The sequence below is a fragment of the Drosophila obscura genome, unplaced genomic scaffold (genome assembly GCF_018151105.1).
Source record: "Drosophila obscura isolate BZ-5 IFL unplaced genomic scaffold, ASM1815110v1 contig_73, whole genome shotgun sequence".
Lineage (NCBI taxonomy): Eukaryota > Metazoa > Arthropoda > Insecta > Diptera > Drosophilidae > Drosophila > Drosophila obscura.
The window spans coordinates 153,022-174,360 of record NW_024542865.1 but is presented as its reverse complement, the minus strand read 5'-3'; the positions used below and the strand labels follow the sequence as shown (position 1 = coordinate 174,360).

At 43.6% G+C, this 21,339-nt stretch overlaps 1 protein-coding gene across 1 annotated transcript; it reads right to left on the bottom strand.

The window, feature by feature from the left end:
- Positions 1–17,557: 17,557 nt before the first annotated feature.
- On the bottom strand, positions 17,558–18,356 carry LOC121404993 (GTP-binding nuclear protein ran-1-like). Its single transcript, XM_041595479.1, has 2 exons — positions 18,030–18,356; positions 17,558–17,932 (listed from the first exon to the last, which is right to left on the bottom strand). The coding sequence occupies exons 1-2, from the start codon at positions 18,354–18,356 to the stop codon at positions 17,558–17,560; spliced, it is 702 nt and encodes a 233-aa protein (XP_041451413.1).
- Positions 18,357–21,339: the final 2,983 nt, after the last annotated feature.

Here is a 21,339-nt window from a genome sequence, read left to right as displayed (position 1 = left end):
GTTATAATTGTTATGATTGATTTTTATTTAAATGAAGCTTATATTTATACAAAATCGTTGGGGCGAGTTGCCTCCATGCAGGTGGGAAACAAAGCCCTGTTGCGTAAGGTTCCCACCGTCAATATGCAATATGAGGCGTCAGCTTTCGGTCAGCGGTGGTACCTGCCCAATGCCCGTTACGTAAGGTTCTCACGGTTTAGATGCAGACGCATCACTTTTGGGCAGTGACAATGACCGCCGCCGAAACTGCATCATATTGCAACTTGGCCTTGGTGGTGCTTAAATTGGTTAGGCCAAGCACACTGCATGAATACACTACACCTCCCTTTTTATAGGAATAACGTAATATAGTAATGGAGTTATTCTAAGGTGTTACAAGGTTTTACAAAGTGTGTTTGTGTGTGTTTAAATATATTTGTGTATGTATAAGTAATTTTATATAATTATTATTACATTTTTTTTTTTTCTATGCCCATGAAATGGTGAAAAAGAACCAATTGTTTATATTTTATTTTCTTTATATACTTTTAATCTATTTTTGTTTACGTTTGTGGTTTTATTTCTATCCTTTAATATGTAGTTATTCCTATCGTCTATTCCTATTACCTTATATGGGCCCCTATATTGGTTATGTAGTTTATGACCTGTGTCATTTTTAACTAATACTAAATCTCCTATATTTATTTGTATGCTATTTAGGTTCCTGTCATAATATGCTTTTTGTTTGGTTTTTGCTTTTTCTAATAATAATTTGGATCTATTCGTAGCTATCTGTAATCTATATTTTACTTCCTTATCGTATGCTTCATGGTTGTATACTGGACTAACCTTACCTTCTTCTAGAAAGTCATACGTTTGTGGTTTTTTACCAAAAACCAGTTCAAATGGGCAATACCCATGTACTGTTGATGGTGTTGTATTGTAGCAATATGTAAAGTACTTTAGCCATTCGTCCCAATCATTCTTTTCCCTAGAGATGTACGAGCGAACATACTCGTTGAATGTTCGGTGTGTACGTTCTACTGCACCGAGTGTCTGATGGTGATGGGCTGTCGATGTTCTATGTTTAATTTTTAATAACTGGCATAATTCGGAAAAAATGCTGTTTTTATATTCTGTACCCATATCCGTTATGAGCGTCCTCATAGGACCATAGATAAGAATAAAGTTATTAAAGATACTACTGGCTACGACTTTAGCATGCTTGCTAGGGATCGGTATTGTAATAAGGTATTTAGTCAAATCGCATAGAATTGTAACGGCGTATTCATTATTATTTTCTGACCTTGGTAGGGGTCCTATTGTGTCGATCTAAACCGTATCGAATGCTTTCGCTGGCGTTGCAGTTAATTGCATTTCTTCTTTGTTGTGTTTGAGAGTTTTGTTCTTCAAACATTTGTCACAATGTTTGATATACTTTTTTATATCCCTTGTCATGTTTTTCCAGTTGTATTTTTCTCTAATCTTGGTAATTGTACGATTGACTCCCTGGTGGCCTCCAGTAATTGGGTCGTCGTGGAATTGTTTTAATATTTTATCGATCGATTTTTTGTCTTGCAAGTATGTTGTTTTTGGCGTTAACGCAATTGTTATGTCTGTAAGGTTTTTATTTCCCATTTCTTTAAATTCTTCTACCCGGGTATATTTAAATATTCTGTCTTCTAAGGACAGTTGTAATTTAGTGACGCCTAGATTACCGGCTTCTAAAGTAAGCCTCTTGAAGAATTGTCCTAAGTCAATTTTCTCGTTAATAATCAGGTCATTCACTATAAATTGGCTACAAATTCGTTTTCCCTTTTTGAAAAGTAAATTCGGAAGGGTCAGAATGAGCTCGACATGTCGTTTTACTTCTTTTTTATATAGCGCTTCATATATTTTTGGGACCTTAAGACTTTCTTTACCAGTCGTATTAAGAGTGTTTTTTGTTTTTACTTTTTCGGCTTCTGACCGTGTTGTTACTTTAAGTATTTGGGCTGCCTTGGCAGTTAAGTTTTTTAAATCTGATATTTCTATGCGGGATAGCGCATCCGCTACATAGTTTTCTTTTCCTGCTATGTACTCCACCACAAAATCATATTCTTCTAAATCTAATCGCATTCGTGTTAACTTAGACGACGGGTTTTTCATTGAAAATAGGTATGTTAATGGGCGATGATCTGTTTTCACCAGGAATTTTGTACCGTATAGGTATGGTCTGAAATATGTTATAGCCCAGTGAATTGCTGCTAATTCTTTTTCTATTGTTGATTTATTGGATTCGCCTTTTGTGAATGCCTTAGATGCATATGCAACTGGTAATTGCTTACCATCGTACTCTTGGCTTAGTACTGCTCCACATGCGAAACCGCTGGCATCTGTTGTTAAGCAAAATGATTTTTTGAAATCTGGGTATTGTAAGATTTGAGGGCTTATAAGAGCATTTTTAAGAAAATTGAAAGCTGTGTTGCACTCTTTCGTCCATATAAAGGGTGTATTTTTTCTACTTAATCTTGTTAAATTACGAGCTTGCTCTGCAAAATTTGGAATAAATCTTCTATAGTAGTTACAAAATGCAACAAACCTTTTTGTTTCGTCTGCTGATGTTGGTGTTGGGTAGTTTTGAATTAATGTGAACTTTGTGTCGTCTGGCAATATTCCTTTGTCTGTGCATTTATGGCCTAAGTATGTTACTTCGTGACTAAAAAATAAACATTTGTCTGGGTGCAACTTTAGATTGTATTTTCTGCAGATAGTGAACACATCTCTAAGGTTTTTTAACATGTGTTCTTCGGAACAGCCTAATACGACCAAGTCGTCCATGTATAGGAATGCCTGTGCAGGTGATAATCCTGCAAATGCCATGGTCATCATTCTTTGGAATGAGTTTGGGGCTATTTTGAGGCCGTAAGGCAATCTTTTGAATCTATATGTTCCGTTATCTGCCGTAAAAGATGTGACATTTCTTGACTTTTTCTCTAGTTCAATTTGGTGGAAACCAGATGTTAAATCTAAACAGGAGAAATATTTTGATCTTCCCAACTGGTCCAAAATATCATCTATTCTGGGCAGTGGGAACTTATCGGCTATTAGTTTTTTATTTATGCCCCTATAATCAACTACCATTCTCCATCGTTTTTGAGTTTTTCCTGGTAGTGATTTTTTTGGTACTAATAGCAATGGGCTGTTGTATGCTGATACTGAGGGCTCTATTATGTCATCTTTTATAAGTTTCTTTATTTGAATATTTATTTCGTCTTTTTGGCTATGGGGTATTCGATAGTTTTTTATGTAAACCGGCTCATCGTTTAATAGTTTTAATTCCTGTTTGTAAAAGTTGTTTACTGTTATTGGTTCACTCTCCAATGCAAATATATCAACGTATTCAGAACAGAGGGTATTCATTTCCTTTTTTATAAATTTCGGAAAATTCGTATTAAGTTTTTCCATAATTTCTTTATTTTTGTTTATTTTTATGTTTTTATTGTTAATTAGTTCATAATCCTCAAGGTTTTCCGTTTGAATATTTGCATCGGATACTGTGCAATTATTATCAGTTGTATTGATGATTCGGACAAAAGCTTGTTTGCTTGTGGTAATTGTATTTGCAATGAAGATGCCTTTGTGAATTTCCTGGTTCGGTATGAGAACTTCTTTGTGTTCTGAGCATATTTTCATTAAACGGACAACTTCGGACCTAGCTGGAATTGTTATTGTATTTATATGTTGTGAATTTCGCATAGGAATGGCTATGTCTTCGTGAAAGTCGTGTGGTCTCAAAGTTAACCAATCTTGATTATCTTCGTAATCTAGAATGCAATTATATTTTTTAATGAAGTCTAAACCAATAATTCCAGTACAATTGATTGGAAAGTCATCTTTGACAAGATGAAAAGTATGTTTTATTAAAATATTGCCGCATATCAAGTCCGCCTCCACTATTCCTAGTGTATTAATTGTTCCTTTCCCTATACCATTGAGGTTCGTTGTAATTGAATTATTTATTTGTATATTATTTGTAATTTCGCCAATTTTGAAAATTGAAATATCAGCCCCTGTGTCTACCAAAAACGTTGATACCGCATTGTTTAGTGAAGTTTTTGTTGATATAAAACTATTGAAATGTAAATTGAACACGAATATGGATTTTTTAGCGCTATTTATTTTTGTGGGGGAGTTTATGCGTTTTCCGCATTTTCTGTACTATCTACAACGCGGACATTTTGGTGGCCTCCTCGTCTATTATTTTGTTGATTATTTCCGTTTCGGTAATAGCCACCGTTATTGTACCGACCGTTGTAGTTTCCGCGGAACTGGTTATTACCACGACCTCGGGTACCCTGGAAACGGCCTCTGTTTCCACGATACCCCCTATTTGAATAGTACATTACGGTATCTGCTCGTCCAGTTGCTTCGGTGCAACTGGTAACGATTTTTGCTACCGCTTCGCTCATGGTCGAGAAAGTTCCAGCCTGCATGATAAGTTTGACCTTATCATTGGTGCAGTTTTGAATCATTGCCTTGACCGCCTGCTGGGTACTATATTTTTCTGCCTGCTCATGTGTCATGAAATAAAAGCGCATTCCAGAGTTTTTGTTAATTGCTCAATTTCTTTTGTGTACTGGTTAGCGGTCTTACTCATCTGACGGATGTTCATTATTTTGGCAGTTATTGAATCTATTGATTCGCCTTTTACGTTTGTTTTAAGTCTATTTATAATGGATACAAGTGTGCATTCTGTACTAATTAAATTCCTAACAGCACCTTTAAGTTTGGTTTTTACCAATGACACTGCTGTGGCGTCATGTTCACCTTTGATGGTGTTAACCAAAGATAAGGCATCCAGAAAACTTTGTAGGTTTTCTGCCCTACCGTCAAACTCTGGGATGAGTTTGCTGGCTGTATTAAGAAATTCTATTATAGTTTGAGGCATATTTGAACCTGAAGGTTTTTCACCTTCTGAACTATCGTCGCTATCTGAACTATTTTGCAGCAGTTCTCGTGTGAAAACTGCTGGGTTATTTAGCGCGATTGGTATCACTAAATGCAAATGGTGTCTTTTGTTAATGTTCTCAAGGCACTCTGTTAGCCGTTTGAGAACATCTGTGACCTGGCCGTTATGGAGTTCAGAAAGGTTATGGTGGGCTGCTTTTATTAAGCATTTGATTTCGTTGTAATTGTGAACAACGATCTCAGTATGCTTAATTAGCGTTTGTCGCTTAATGCGCTTTGTCTTATTTAGACATTTATATGATTTATCAAATTCCACCCTGAAGTCTCTAATTTTTTGTCTTAATGTTTCCCATTCCATTCCGAGTGGTAGCTGGGTTGCAGAATTTTTATCAAGAGTTAAACTAGATTTTATCTAGTGCATCAGCGCGAGACATATACCTTTTTTTCAGGCTTCTATGATGCATGTTGTAAATTTTGATTATTAGATTTATTGCTGCCATGATTACTAATATTAACAGAAGAAACCACAATTCATTGATGCTATTTGTGTGATCGACAATTTGTATCTTGTTCACCACATTGGCATTGGGGTTTTCTACTTTTGATTGCGTTTTCCCCATTGTAATTATTAATATTTAGTATTTAAAAAAAATATTTTTTTTTTTCTTAATTAAAATTTTTTTTTTTTAATTTGTTTAATTGTTTAATTTTAGAAATATTTTTATTTTATCATTTTATTTAATACTTATACATATAAAAAGGAAAAATATTATATATATATATATATAATTTAAGAATTAATTTGGGGTGCTGGTTTGTTTGGCCAGCAGCCGTTTCTTCGCATCGCGAAGCGCCAGTTTGGTGGCGTCCAGCAGCTCTTTGTAGCGCCTCTGGTCATCCGGTGATCCTCGTGCGGCCTTTTCGCACTCGATTAGTAGGCGACGAGTGCGGATCAGGCGAGCCTGTTTTCCTCCTCTCCTTGCCTTCGGAACTGTTTTACTCGGGGTTGCTTCCTCGCTCCTTTGCTGCTTGGCTGTCTTCTGCCTTGCTTTGTATTCCTCGATGGTGAGTCTTTTTGGTCCTGACTCCGGGTACTGCTCCAGTACCTCCTCTATTCCTGGTGGGTCCTTCTGGATAGAAGGCTCCCCTGTCAAGAATTGTATCTCTCCTTCCGATGTCATGAATTTTTATTTATTGGTTAGACCTCGAGTCTTTTTAAGCAAAATGTAGAATGTAACCAAATTCCACCAAGGAGACTATGGACTCGTCTGTGAAGAGCTGCAGCTCCTTGAAGCGGCACAAAATATCCTTCAGGCAGAGGGTTTATGACTTCTTGTCGCCGTAGACGATGGTTCAGCACCTCATCGACACAGGACTCCACATTGATTTTTCTGCTGTTATCGACCTCCCCGGCAGATGCATTGGCACCCTTGAGATTGGTTTCTATATCTGTTATAAACGGTTTGGCTGATATTATTATATTATATATTATTATATTATATATCTGGCGCTATAACGCCGCTGATATATATATAATAATGGCAGGATCGCCATGTAGTAGACAGAGGACAGAAGAACCCGGGTAGTGTAGTACGCTTGGATGTTATAATTGTTATGATTGATTTTTATTTAAATGAAATTTATATATATTTATACAAAATCGTTGGGGCGAGTTGCCTCCATGCAGGTGGGAAACAAAGCCCTGTTGCGTAAGGTTCCCACCGTCAATATGCAATATGAGGCGTCAGCTTTCGGTCAGCGGTGGTACCTGCCCAATGCCCGTTACGTAAGGTTCTCACGGTTTAGATGCAGACGCATCACTTTTGGGCAGTGACAATGACCGCCGCCGAAACTGCATCATATTGCAACTTGGCCTTGGGGTGGTGCTTAAATTGGTTAGGCCAAGCACACTGCATGAATACACTACACTGCCAATCTCATCGAGATCAATCCTCTCCAGGGCATTATGGTGCTCGTTGAACGAAGCGACCAGATCCGCTAGCAACTTTAATCGCACATTTAACACCTCCTCACTGAGTTCGCCAATCCTCTCCTTGCCGACGGCAGTTTCCATTCTCCGTGCTACTCCTACCATGGATTGCACCTTGCGCTTGTTGAATGCAGCTTCCGAATCGACGAACAAAGGTAAGGGGGGCGAGATGGAAGGGGTGCTATTAGAAGCCATCGTGTATGCTCAGTAGAAAGCTGGGTTTAGAGTCACTGAGCGAGTGTAGAGGTTAATAGCCGGTGAATAACCTCGAGCAGTTTAACATGAACTGTACAATCGATCGCAGCGTTCAAAACACACGGTCTTGCAGTTTTACAGATCAGCAGCGTGAGCTAACAGTTTGAAACGCACTGCACTTGTGCATCCGACAACAACAAAGGCATGCACACTGAGAGCACGAAACCGAAACGAAACAGCAGCAAGCAAGCAGACCGCAAAGCAGATGACGCGAGAACCGTTTCTGTTGCTTGTGCACATACGACAAACCGAAAAACCGTGGTTCAAAGCAAATTTATCCAACGAAAATGTTATGTTTTTTGTGATAAAATTTAACGAGTTTCTATCACGTCGGGGTCACCAAATGTTGAGCTACTGAGCTTCTTCAGTAGCGTTGTTTTGCCAGATTATTTAAGAGACGACGATTGTTCAGTTAATATATTCACAGTTTATTGTACTTAAGTTAATATATATGTTTTATCCAAAACTAGCGAAAGGTGTGCGTATTTGATAACGAGAGTTAACGATGGGTCGATTGAAGACGCGGGGGCCGGTTCAAGACTGTTGAAGTTGTTAGGTTTATGTAAGGTTTAGTTCAGAACTCTGTGGCAGGCAGGTCACTGTGCCAGACAGCAAAACGTTTTACTACGGTGATGATCGAATCTGAAGTGTCTGCTGCTTTCTCTGACGAGCCTCCCCCACAGCGGCTGTCGAACGCCGACAGAGAGCAAAGCACCAGATAGAGCATAAGCAAAGCAAACAAAACGGTAATAAAGAGAGACGTTACATTTAAGAGATGTTACATATGGTCTCATTGCTCATTGTGCTGCCATGGGCCGGCGCTTAGCCGAACAATATGTTTTGACAAAAAGTGGCAACGCCATCCCGCTGTTTTGATTCTGCACTGTGCACTGCATATTTATTGCTAATTGCTTTTATTCGAAGTATAAGGCAAAATGTACTGTAATGGAGGGAAGAAAAAACGTGGGCTGCTGCACAATTCTGTTCCGGGAGTCTGTCTTTCTCCTCGTGATCGTCAAAGAGTTCAGTAGTGCGATATTCTGGTGCTCTGTATAATAGATGAATCTTAACCCTATATACAGCCAGACACCACGCGGATTAATTGAGATAGTTGTGCTCGCCAGTTAAAAGACAAATTTTCCAACCAATCATATTCGGGCTATATCTGTGAGTATGCTCATATTTCACCGATATCCAGTGGTCTAAAAAAGTGAATTGTCGCAAAATTTTTCGATGCAGCGTGAGGTGTACCTAACCCCAAGACCACGGCAGCACCTGCGTGGTCAGCCACAACGCTCGTATCATCCCTCCTGGAGAAGAAATCCACGTTTTCGATTAAAGTGGTGCATTTCCCATTGGGGTAAATATCTAGCCGCTCATTTCCAATATTTGGTTTTAAAGTGTTCCTCTGTATATATAGGACTTAGCACCACTAATTGCGTTTTGCAAGTAACGTCGCCGAAGGGTGTTCCTCGGGCTTTGCCCTTGAACCACTCTCCACGCCCGGCTGTACCGATAGGCTTGCCACTACATTGAGCAGCCTCCTATAGGAGATCATAGCCACCTGGTGAACTGTGCGCCCTCACGATCTGAGACGCCAAGCGAGGCTTTCATGTCGCAGTGAAGGGTTTTGCTGGATCCGTTAGGTGCCGTGCCGCAGCACCATCTATGTCCGCCCCATAGTGCCAGCCTCGACGGAGTGCCTGCAGGTTACTGACCTCAACGCCTCGACGCCTTCACTTAGCATTATCTGGATTCACCCCCTCGGAGAACTACCATCTTGCCGCGATGAGGGGGCTTAGTAAGCGTAAGGAACCCAAGAGCTTTACTGGCGGTAGCGTAATGCTGCCAGAAGGGCCACCCAAGCCAGGCAGGTCTTGGGGGAGCGCCGAAGCTAAAAGTAGTTCACCCTGGCGGTAGGGATAAAACGCATCCGTTATGGGGGAATGTCCAGTAACGAAGAACCAGTTAAGGTGCAGGGAGTCGGAGACCCAGTACCGGCGGTGATTGGGGGTGCGAGCGCAGGCCCCCCGGCGTCGATATCCTGTGACTGCAGGAAACCCGAGATGGCAGTGGAGTGCTTGGCTGCCAAATCGTGTAATGCCACAAGCAACAGAAGGATCCGCAGGCAGAAAGGGACGATAGAGGATCTGGAACCGGGAACCACAGACGGAAGCTTCGTCTTCACTGGTCCCTCAGTGTCAGAGGCAGAGTTGGCTACCGCCTTCTCTCGACTCGGATACAACGAGGAGCCGCAGAAGGCGGAGCCACAAGTCACGGCTCCCAATATCCAGGTCGACTCGGGTCCACTACCTGTGACGGATGAGAAGACGGAGGCTGAGACCCTACGCAAACGGCTGTCGGGATACAGGGCATCGGCAAAATACCTCCGTGGTATTAGCCAAAGACCCCCCGATACGCTGACGGCGAGGGAAAGGAGCCTCAAGAAGAAGCACGAGCAAGTACGAGGTACGGAGGTACGAGCGGCTTAACGGAGTCGCTCCTACCAACGGAGACAAAGCCCCCCCAAGCGCACACGCGGCGGTGACTGAGGACCCCAAACCGTCGACTTCAGCGTCAGCATCAGCTGGCACGAAGACGAAGGTGGACCAACCCTCAACGTCATCGTCTGCGAACGCGCGAGGGAGAAAGGGGAAAAAGTTGTCCGGGAAGCAGAGGGGGAAGACCACACCTCTGACGCAGAACACGGCGAGTGCCAAGGCACCACCAACGCCCTCTGTACAGAAGGCACCGGTGGAACCGACTGGTCGAGAGCCAAGGTTCAAGCGACAGAGAACGGACGACTCCACAAAAGCTTCCGAGTCGAAGAAGGCGAAACCAGAGGACATTCTGGCCAGCCTAGGATCGCCAGCCGAGCTGCAGGTAGCCATTATCGACCAAAGTCACCCAGAGGGGAAGATATCGGACGTAAATTGGCTGAAGGCAGAATCGGAGATCCTGACCACCATGAAGGATGCCATTATGCGCGCAGATAACCCGTTTGTCTGCGAGTTCAAGGGTATCAAGTGGTATAAGGGAGCCAAAGCAGTGGCCTGTGGCAATGCAGAAACTCTTGAGTTTCTCAAAACCACGGTCCAGGGTTTTGGTGAACTTTGGCCAGGAGCGGCACTCCGCGTGGTCCCGACGGATCAGATTCCCAGGAGAACGATCATGAAGGTGTGGATTCCTCCCCCGATTAAGGCGGATGAGGACACACTCGTTCTGATCAAGGCACAGAACCGGATCCTGGAGACATCGGACTGGACCATCACAAGAGCGATAGCGCGAGACAAGGGGAACGGCAAGGAACTCTGGATCAGCATTGGTCAAGAAAGCCTGGCCAAACTCCTTGCAACGGACTGCCGCATATCCTTTGGTATGGGCACCCTGGCGGTAGCAGTACCGCGACACCCCAGGTTCGCTGAACAGCATGAAGGTGGTGCAGATTAATCTGCATCACTCAAGTGTACCATCGGCGGACCTGCTGCGGTTTATGGAGGAGAAGGCGGTGGACGTGGCCCTCATCCAAGAGCCCTGGATCGTAAGTGAAAGGGTTCGGGACTGAACGGTCGCGGATACCGCCTTCTCACGCCACACCCCGTGGGTAAGCCAAGAACCTGTATCGTGGTAAGGAACGAGCTTAATGTTCTGTTTTCTTCCAGGTACAGCACTCCGGACCTAACGGTGGCACTATGTGAGAGGGAGGACGGGAAAAACCTATACCTAGCCTCTGCATACCTGCCGTACGAAGAGGAAGACCCACCCTCGGAGGATGTCAGGGCCCTGATCCACCAAGCGCGGAGGGAGGGACTTGATATTGTCTTAGGCTGTGACGCGAATGCCCATCACTCCCTCTGGGGAAGTACGGGCACAAATTCTAGAGGAGAGTCGCTGTTCGAGTACATTCTGTCCACAAATCTTGTTGTGTGCAACCGGGGAGACCACCCCACCTTCCGCAACAGGAACCGTGCAGAGGTTATAGATATAACACTGGCCTCGAATAGCGACTCCCTTACCATCGATGACTGGCACGTGTCCAGTGAGTGTTCCTTTTCGGACCACTACAGGATAGTGTACAGCATCAAATGGAACAAGGAGAGGCCCAAGGCCTACCGCAACCCCAAGCGGACAGACTGGAACCGCTTCTCCGCAACCGTACAGAAGGTGCTGCCTAACCCACCGGAAGGGGACATAATTCAAACGGAAGCACTAGAGAAAGCTACGCAGACCGTCACTAATGCTCTACAGATGGCGTTTCTCAAATCCTGCCCGATCAGCCGACCCCCAAAGTCCAATCACAACCCGTGGTGGACACGGGAGTTGAGCGAAGTCAGAAAGAAATCGAGGAAACTCTTCAATAAAGCAAAAGTGACAAACACACAGGAAAGTTGGGACGAGTATCGCCGCAGCTTCAATACCTACAAAAACACCTGTAGGAGGGCGAAAAGGGAATCATGGGCAGCCTTCTGCGATGCCATAGATGGTACCACTGAGGCCTCAAGGCTTCGACGCGTACTGTCGAAGGCACCCACCACACCAGGCCTGCTCCGCAGCCAGGACGGTACCTTCGCAGAGAGCAGCCAAGAATCCCTGGAGCTCCTCATGAGTACTCACTTCCCGGGTTGCTCAGATGTCACCGGTGACGAATCCAACGCCACCAACGACACTGAGGATCATCCAGGAGAGGAAATCGAGGATCTCATACGAAGTATAATGGCACCAGACAAGATTATCTGGGCCATTAAATCATTCAGTCCCTACAAGTCACCGGGACCGGATGATATCCGACCGGCCATGCTGCAAGCAACTTGCCTGCACCTACTACCATGGCTGAAGAAAATATTCGAAGGATGCCTCCTAACTGGGTACGTCCCCCATGGGTGGAGGGAGGTGAGAGTGGTCTTCATCCCCAAGGCCGGGAAGATAAACCACATCTCCCCAAAGGACTACAGACCCATCAGTCTGTCGTCATTTTTGCTTAAAACGATGGAGCGACTGATGGATCTATATATAAGAACCAAGCTAGACAAACAAGTGTTCAGTGGAGCTCAGCACGCCTACCTCAAAGGTAGATCAGTTGAGACCGCACTACACGAAGTTGTTGGGCATATCGAAAAGAGTCTAAGCTATAAGGAATATGCCTTGGCGGCCTTTCTAGATATAGAAGGGGCCTTCAACAACGTCAGGATCGAGTCAATAACGGCCGCACTGGCCAAGATTGGCACACACCCGACGGTAACCGGATGGCTAGACAGCGTTCTCAGAAGCAGAACGATAAGCGCCAATCTAGGCTCCTCCTCGTCAAGAAAGACGGTCACACGAGGTACTCCGCAAGGGGGAGTTATATCCCCTCTACTGTGGAACCTGGTCCTCAACGACCTCCTTCTTCAGCTGGGGAGGAGCGGATATAAGGTTACGGCCTATGCAGACGATTTAGTAATACTGGTAACGGGTAAATTTCTGCCCACAATCAGTGACCTTCTGGTATCTGCACTGGGCACTACCGCCAGCTGGGCACACCAGAACGGTTTGGGGGTCAATCCTCAAAAAACAGAACTGGTGCTGTTCTCACGAAGATATAAGATACCGAGTTTCAAACTACCAGCAATCGGTGGAACGACACTCGAGCTATCGAGCGAAGCCAAGTATCTTGGTGTCATCCTTGACTCCAAACTCTCCTGGAAGAGAAACACGGAGGAAAGGAAGAAAAAGGCAATGGCAGCTTTCTAAACCTGTAGGAAGACTTTTGGACGAACATGGGGCTTACAGCCGCACATCATCCAATGGATGTATACAGCGGTAATAAGACCCATCCTGACATACACCTTGGAGATACCTCCGAGGAACATAGCAATCTGCGTTGACAGTCAAGCTGCCATCAAAGCCCTGGTATCCTGCAAGACCACAAGCAGACTCGTACGTGATACGGTGGACGCACTAAACCAGATCAGCGCGCACTCAATCACACTCACGTGGGTTCCGGGTCACACCGACATAGCGGGCAACGAGAGTGCGGACGAGTGTGCCAGAAATGGATCGGCCAAGCCAATGGCGGACGCAGTCAGCGACATAAGGAGACCACTACGAGACATCATCTCGCAGATGATGGGCCGATCCAGAACGAGATCGGACAGGAGGTGGAACACCACACCAAACTGTGAGATCTCTCGCTCGCTCTGGCCCCACTACGACCTTAAACGCACCAAGACTCTCCTAAGCTTCAGGAAGAGTCGGGTGCGAACACTACGGGAGTTATAACGGGGCACTGTGTCATCGGCCGCATGGCCACAAGGTACAGACTGCCCCACCATGACTTCTGCCGCAGCTGCGGGGACGAGGAGGAAATAGAGAGCATCCAGCACCTTCTCTGCAACTGTCCTGCACTCATGGGGAGACGTCACCGAATACTCGGTGGCGCCTTCTACGAAGATCTGGACAGCCTGGCAAACATGCCTCTAGAGAAACTGGTGCTCTTTATAGAGGCCTCGGGATGGTTCGCGAAACCTCCCTAGGCACCGGACAATATCCCGTGACGAGTGTGGGCATCACAATGGGCAGACTTGCCTCCGAGTGACCTCGACTTCAGTCGAGCAGCCCTATAAACCTAACCTAACCTATCTGGATTCTGCACCCTAAGCTGAAGCAACTGTTTCTGCTGCCTTGGTATTAGATTATATGGGTATAATTAGGACCTGATATAACCATATTTGAGTTTAATTTTGAATTTTTATTTAATGAAAGAATATCCATGTCAAGGTCTAAGTGTATTTGAATATTTTTGGGAACTCGTATTAACACTATTATATTTCACAGAGACCATCATTCATCTAATCGCTCATCTAACCATTCATTTACTCATCCCAGCACAGCTAACACAAGGAAAGATCTTTCTGCGTGGAGCAACGTAACTAATATCATAAGTGATGAACTAAAAATTGAAATCAAGCCCTGAGATTAATGAAGGTGGTACCCGTTTGCTTTGCATTGGCCTTTAGCCATTAATGAGTTCCCTAATATTTACATCTGCACCTTGCCATTGTGCATGTTCTCCACTGACCTTCTGTCATGAAGCTTTCCTGGTTATTTCTTGAAATTTTGAAATCAGTCGAAAAAAGAAAAGAAATGAATTTACTTATTGATAAGGTTCCTCATACTACATACTTAATCTAAATATTTAATATTTTTGTATCATATATTCCTTTTTATATCTCTATACTATCATTACATTCTTCTCTAAATTTCGTATTAGGAGCCATGCGAGTGCCTGGTCGGAGGAATATGGTGTAAACCTAAATGAAAAGGGATCATTCCACACTCCTTAGACATGGTTGCAGTCCCATTCCGCAGACCCATTCTTAAGACCCATTCGCCATTATATTTTTTTACTATCAGTCGTCTTCAGTCGACCACCTTATCAACTTTGCAACAACATCGTCGAAGCATTGCACAGGCAACATGCGGGGAAACTATGCCATCTACGATCGTTTGTATTGTATGTACTACATATATGGTCTCTATATCTAATCGGCCCCTGACTACATAAACTCTATGTGCCCACTATACATTGTGGAGTATTTCTCCCCCAAAGATATCTCGTGGGAACACACGCACACATTCTCATTAATTTTTTCCTTTCCTATTCTTTCCCTTGTTTCTGTTGCTGTTTCGTTAATTAGTTTAAATTGTTTTCGGCCATGCAATTAAATGGAGATAAAAACACCAAAAGAAAATTTAATAGAAATGGAAAAAGAAACAGAACATAACAAGAGAACCGATCCTCCATTCATTCATTCATTTATTGAGTGTCCAAGAAGTCAGTGGAACATCTACAGAAGAGCATTGCTGCTATGTGTGAATTGCCATAATCTATGGATTTGATGGATAAATAATCGATAAATGATATAATAGGATTGGCAAATGGATCTCTTCATTATCTTTAATTATTCGAATTATCGTTCAGCGCACCACTTGATAGAACTACTAGTGCAATGCGATTATCCCAAGCCTGTATTTGTATGATTGATCATCTTGGAAAAAAGTAATTTTGGTCACAAAGTCTCTTTTGTTAATCGAAAACCATTACCAGTGATCAAATCGAAACGAAATCGAATTTTGCGATTGGTTTTTGTTTCCATAGGACAGGAAATAGGACATTTGCAAGACGCGTAGAGCCGTAGACATGGCTTCAGATGGCCGCTAACTCGATGGAAAACGAGAAGGAACGTGCGAGTCGCTTCTGGGGACGCGACTCTACTTATACCCGTACTCAGTCAGCATATACATTTTTGAGCATATACATAATTATTTAGAATTAAAAAAAAAAAAAATTTTACATTTTACATTTTTTTGCTACATCTGTTATCTACATCTACATATACTATTTATATTATACATCTAACATGTAGATTGTACATGTTCCATTCATATTCTACATCTCCTCCGCTAGGGGTTGCTCGCGCACTGAACGCGGCAGAGTGTGCGAGCGAGAAGGAAAATGAGTTGTGTTGTCTCTGCGGGAGGGGGAGGGGAAGCAACTGAAAATTAATTTCTTCTTTCTGGCTATAATTATGATCCGATCTGATTCAGATTCGGCAATCTGGTAGATATTGGCATTTTCAACGATACTGCGTTTTTAGTTTTATCGTATCTTTAAAATTGTGCCTGCCACAGATTTTCGTCCTTTGTGGGGGCGGAAGGGGGCGGGGCAAAATTTTGAAATACACTTGTAGCAGTGTGATATCACATGAGTCTGGAAACCAAATTTGGTTAGCCTTACTCTTATAGTCTCTGAGATCCAGGCGCTCAACAAGACGGACAGACGGACGGACGGACGGACGGACGGACGGACGGACAGACAGACATGGCTATATCGACTCGGCTATTGATGCTGATCAAGAATATATATACTTTATGGGGTCGGAAACGTTTCCTTCTCTGCGTTACACACATCCACTTTTACCATAAATCTAATATACCCCTTAACTCTTTTTTGTTAAGAATGAAGAAATTAATTTTCTGTTGCTTCCCCTGCCACCTCCTGCCAACGACAACGCAACTCATTTTCCTTCTCGCTCGCACACTCTGCCGCGTTCAGTGCGCGAGCAACCCCTAGCGGAGGAGATGTAGAATATGAATGGAACATGTACAATCTACATGTTAGATGTAGAATAGACATTGTATATGTAGATGTAGATATCAGATGTAGCAAAAAAATGTAAAATGTAAAATTTTTTTTTTTTTTAGTTCTATAAAATCATAATCTCAAAAATGGATATACTGACTGAGTACGGGTATAAGTAGAGTCGTGTCCGCAGAAACGACTCACACGTTCCTTCTCGTTTAATGCTAAAATTCTTAAAAATCATATGCTCAAAAATGTATATACTGACTGAGTACGGGTATAAGTAGAGTCGCGTCCCCAGAAGCGACTCGCACGTTCCTTCTCGTTTGAATTCTAAAATTCTAAAAAATCATATGCTCAAAAATGTATATACTGACTGAGTACGGGTATAAGTAGCACGTTCCTTCTCGTTATATATGTATATCCGCTCATTATTATCGAATATACCATGTTAAAAGAAATTATCATTGGAGGGATATACAATATAAGAGTTTTTTAAAATTGGGGTGGTAAGCGCTGTAAAAAAACTTATGCATGTGCACACATACAGTCGTCGCGACGACGCGGCTCGGCTGTCGCAGCGGCAAAGAACCAACTTCGTGTGCCTTCGTATGCTGTATGCATACAAGAGAGCGGCTGGCTCTAGAGCGCTCTCTCTCTCTAAAAAAAGAGAGGCTCAAGAGAGCCTGGAGCCAGCTCTAAAGCCAGCCTGTGTGGCGTGTGGCGGTATGTATCTTATTCTTATATTGTCTTTGGTCATAGCCTCTGATGCCTAATGCAGTCGTCGCTGTCAACAAGGTACATTTTAATATAAGGTAGGGCAATGCCTTAGCAAGTGGCCGCAACTCATTTGGCAGCTTACCGCTCTTCGTGATATACCTTTGCTGCCCCACTGCGACGCGACTGACAATAGATCAATGACTGCCAAACCGATTCCATGAAGGCGGAATGGGCGAGGGGTCCAAAGTGCAAGGTTTTTGACTCTATGCCTACAACTTCAGGTGTTCCACTGTATATGGGCTCATACACACAATAATAGTTAGCAGCCGCTGGGGCCAAAGGGCAACCCCACAAATTGACAGAATATGACATAACTATATATGCACCTGCCAGCTACACCGCAAGAGAGAGCATTAGAGTATGAAAACTTCTCATATCGCACCGAATTCTAGTGGTCTCGAAACAACAACAAAAGTAGTCAATAAACTTTTTCTTTTTGCACAGAAACTAAAACAATTTTGGGAAAACAATCAAATTGAAACTTATTCATTGTTTACGATCTGCTCCTCAAGATCGTCGCTGTCTTTCTTCAGTGTCTCGTTGTACTCCTCGCAGTGGGCTTTGTCCATCCCGAGGGCCCAGTTCTTCTCCTTAAGAAACTTCTTAACTTTCTCTATGATAGCATTCTTCTTGTCAAGATCATCTTTTTCTTTCTTATGCGTCTCGTTATCGCAATCGCAATCGCGATCGTCTTTCTGTTGGGGCTCGTCCGCCTCCTGAATGGCTGCAAGCCCGTTTGGCGGCAACAAAGTAACAAAATGGAAACGCTCGCCCATCAGCTGATAGTAAAGATGAATGAAGGGCTCCGAGCAGCAGTAGTTGCTGCTAACCGAGATGTCAAAGTACTGCATATTCGACTTGCGGATTGTTGGATCAAATTTGAAAACGGTGCGGTTGGGGTCGCCCGCCTTGTTGCCACAAATGACAGTGGGAATGCGGCCGCAATCGTTCCACAGTTGGGTGTTCCAGCAGGACCACATTGTCACAGGTCTCCTCGTCGGTCAGATCGCACATAATGATGGCACAGTCACTGCCTCTATGGTACATGCGGCCCAGTACGGGATGCTTGTGCTCACCGGTGGTGTCAAAAACATTGAAGCGAACAGGTCCACGTTTGGTCTGGAACACGAGATCCTGTTCAGTGTGCATTATTGTCGGCCAATAGTAGGAATTCGCATTGAAACGGCCTGTGAGGAGTCGATTTATCAATGAGGTCTTGCCCGTTTTACAATCGCCCACAACGACCAGCTTGTAAGTGGGCAAATTATCCATGTAGTACATGGTTGAAAGCAGTTTTAATAGCAATAGAATTTATTGTACAAAGTATACTTTTTGGGAGGAGAGAGCAAAGTGAGTGCCTGCTGTGCCTTATCCAAGGGAAAATCTACAATGGGATTGGCTTTGAAGGGTTTGTTACATTATTGATGGTTTGGACTATTATTATTATGCTCTCTTTTCAAATGTGGCTTAGCAGGCTGCAGGCGTGCATTTATTGCCATATTTTGTGATTGAAGATTTTAAAATTAATTTAAAAACGTAAAATAAGTTCTCTCTCTGTCAAACTCTTTATCTGTCCTTATCTGTATCTCTATTTATCTATCATTCTTCCGTCTAACTACTAAAACGTCCTTCAAGATCAAGTTTCTGCTATTACTGCCTTTTTTCTTTGGGAATCAAGAGCCAAGAAATTCATTCGTTTGCCAAAGTCTAAAGTTATTTGTTTTTCTTTTTGAATTTTTTTTTCGATTCCAGGCTTTTTGTTTCTTCTTCCACTCTTTTTTGGCGGCACGTTTCATTTGCAACACTCACAGATACACAGGTACATTAGCTAAAGCTAAAGCTACAGATACAGGAATTAAATCAAGTTTGGCTTTTGGTCAAAAGTCGTCGGTTGTCGTCGGTTGTCGTCGTCGTCGTTGTTGTCGCGTGTGGGGGCTTCTGTGCGGGGGCAAAAATTTGTCTTTTTACAGCTAATGGGCTCATTTACAGATGGCCACTGAAGGCGGGGAGGCACACGGGTGCAGGGTCCAAGCGTCAAGCAGTCTGTTGTTTACCTTACCCAATCCCAATCCTCAATCGAATCTCGGAATCTGAATATCGAAATCAAAGCGAAACGAATCGCAAAACAGTCACATACCTGCAAAGAGAGTGACAGAGACAGAGGGAGAGGGAGAGAAACGCTTGTTAATTGAATTATTAATCCATAAATCAATATCTGGCAAATGCTTAATGGGATCGTAGATGATGATCCGGCATTAATGAGTTTCCTAGTTTCCTCTGAAAGTGTGTCATCCGCATTGTTGAGCATGGGAGCATTGTGGGCTGCCGCTTGTTCAACTCACGCTTCATGCGAATTTCCAGCATGACCACGCATTCGTCAAACTCCTCCCTCAAGGGACTGCCAATCTCATCGAGATCAATCCTCTCCAGGGCATTATGGTGCTCGTTGAACGAAGCGACCAGATCCGCTAGCAACTTTAATCGCACATTTAACTCCTCCTCACTGAGTTCGCCAATCCTCTCCTTGCCGACGGCAGTTTCCATTCTCCGTGCTACTCCTACCATGGATTGCACCTTGCGCTTGTTGAATGCAGCTTCCGAATCGACGAACAAAGGTAAGGGGGGCGAGATTGAGCTAACAGTTTGAAACGCACTGCACTTGTGCATCCGAAAACAACAAAGGCATGCACACTGAGAGCACGAAACAGAAACGAAACAGCAGCAAGCAAGCAGACCGCAAAGCAGATGACGCGAGAACCGTTTCTGTTGCTTGTGCACATACGACAAACCGAAAAACCGTGGTTCAAAGAAAATTTATCCAACGAAAATGTTATGTTTTTTGTGATAAAATTTAACGAGTTTCTATCACGTCGGGGTCACCAAATGTTGAGCTACTGAGCTTCTTCAGTAGCGTTGTTTTGCCAGATTATTTAAGAGACGACGATTGTTCAGTTAATATATTCACAGTTTATTGTACTTAAGTTAATATATATGTTTTATCCAAAACTAGCGAAAGGTGTGCGTATTTGATAACGAGAGTTAACGATGGGTCGATTGAAGACGCGGGGGCCGGTTCAAGACTGTTGAAGTTGTTAGGTTTATGTAAGGTTTAGTTCAGAACTCTGTGGCAGGCAGGTCACTGTGCCAGACAGCAAAACGTTTTACTACGGTGATGATCGAATCTGAAGTGTCTGCTGCTTTCTCTGACGAGCCTCCCCCACAGCGGCTGTCGAACGCCGACAGAGAGCAAAGCACCAGATAGAGCATAAGCAAAGCAAACAAAACGGTAATAAAGAGAGACGTTACATTTAAGAGATGTTACATATGGTCACATTGCTCATTGTGCTGCCATGGGCCGGCGCTTAGCCGAACAATATGTTTTGACAAAAAGTGGCAACGCCATCCCGCTGTTTTGATTCTGCACTGTGCTTATATTTATTGCTAATTGCTTTTATTCGAAGTACAAGGCAAAATGTACTGTAATGGAGGGAAGAAAAAACGTGGGCTGCTGCACAATTCTGTTCCGGGAGTCTGTCTTTCTCCTCGTGATCGTCAAAGAGTTCAGTAGTGCGATATTCTGGTGCTCTGTATAATAGATGAATCTTAACCCTATATACAGCCAGACACCACGCTGATTAATTGAGATAGTTGTGCTCGCCAGTTAAAAGACAAATTTTCCAACCATTCATATTCGGGCTACATCTGTGAGTATACTCATATTTCAACCGATATCCAGTGGTCTAAAAAAGTGAATTGTCGCAAAATTTTTCGATGCAGCGTGAGGTGTACCTAACCCCAAGACCACGGCAGCACCTGCGTGGTCAGCCACAACGCTCGTATCATCCCTCCTGGAGAAGAAATCCACGTTTTCGATTAAAGTGGTGCATTTCCCATTGGGGTAAATATCAAGCCGCTCATTTCCAATATTTGGTTTTAAAGTGTTCCTCTGTATATATAGGACTTAGCACCACTAATTGCGTTTTGCAAGTAACGTCGCCGAAGGGTGTTCCTCGGGCTTTGCCCTTGAACCACTCTCCACGCCCGGCTGTACCGATAGGCTTGCCACTACATTGAGCAGCCTCCTATAGGAGATCATAGCCACCTGGTGAACTGTGCGCCCTCACGGTCTGAGACGCCAAGCGAGGCTTTCATGTCGCAGTGAAGGGTTTTGCTGGATCCGTTAGGTGCCGTGCCGCAGCACCATCTATGTCCGCCCCATAGTGCCAGCCTCGACGGAGTGCCTGCAGGTTACTGACCTCAACGC

What these genes read in the sequence shown, in the direction of transcription:
- LOC121404993 (XM_041595479.1), bottom strand. Translation starts at nt 18,356, where the DNA reads ATGTACTACATGGATAATTTGCCCACTTACAAGCTGGTCGTTGTGGGC. An exon ending in TCCTGCTGGAACACCCAACT is followed by an intron (nt 17,933 to 18,029) that starts GTGGAACGATTG and finishes ACAATCCGCAAG; the next exon opens with TCGAATATGCAGTACTTTGA.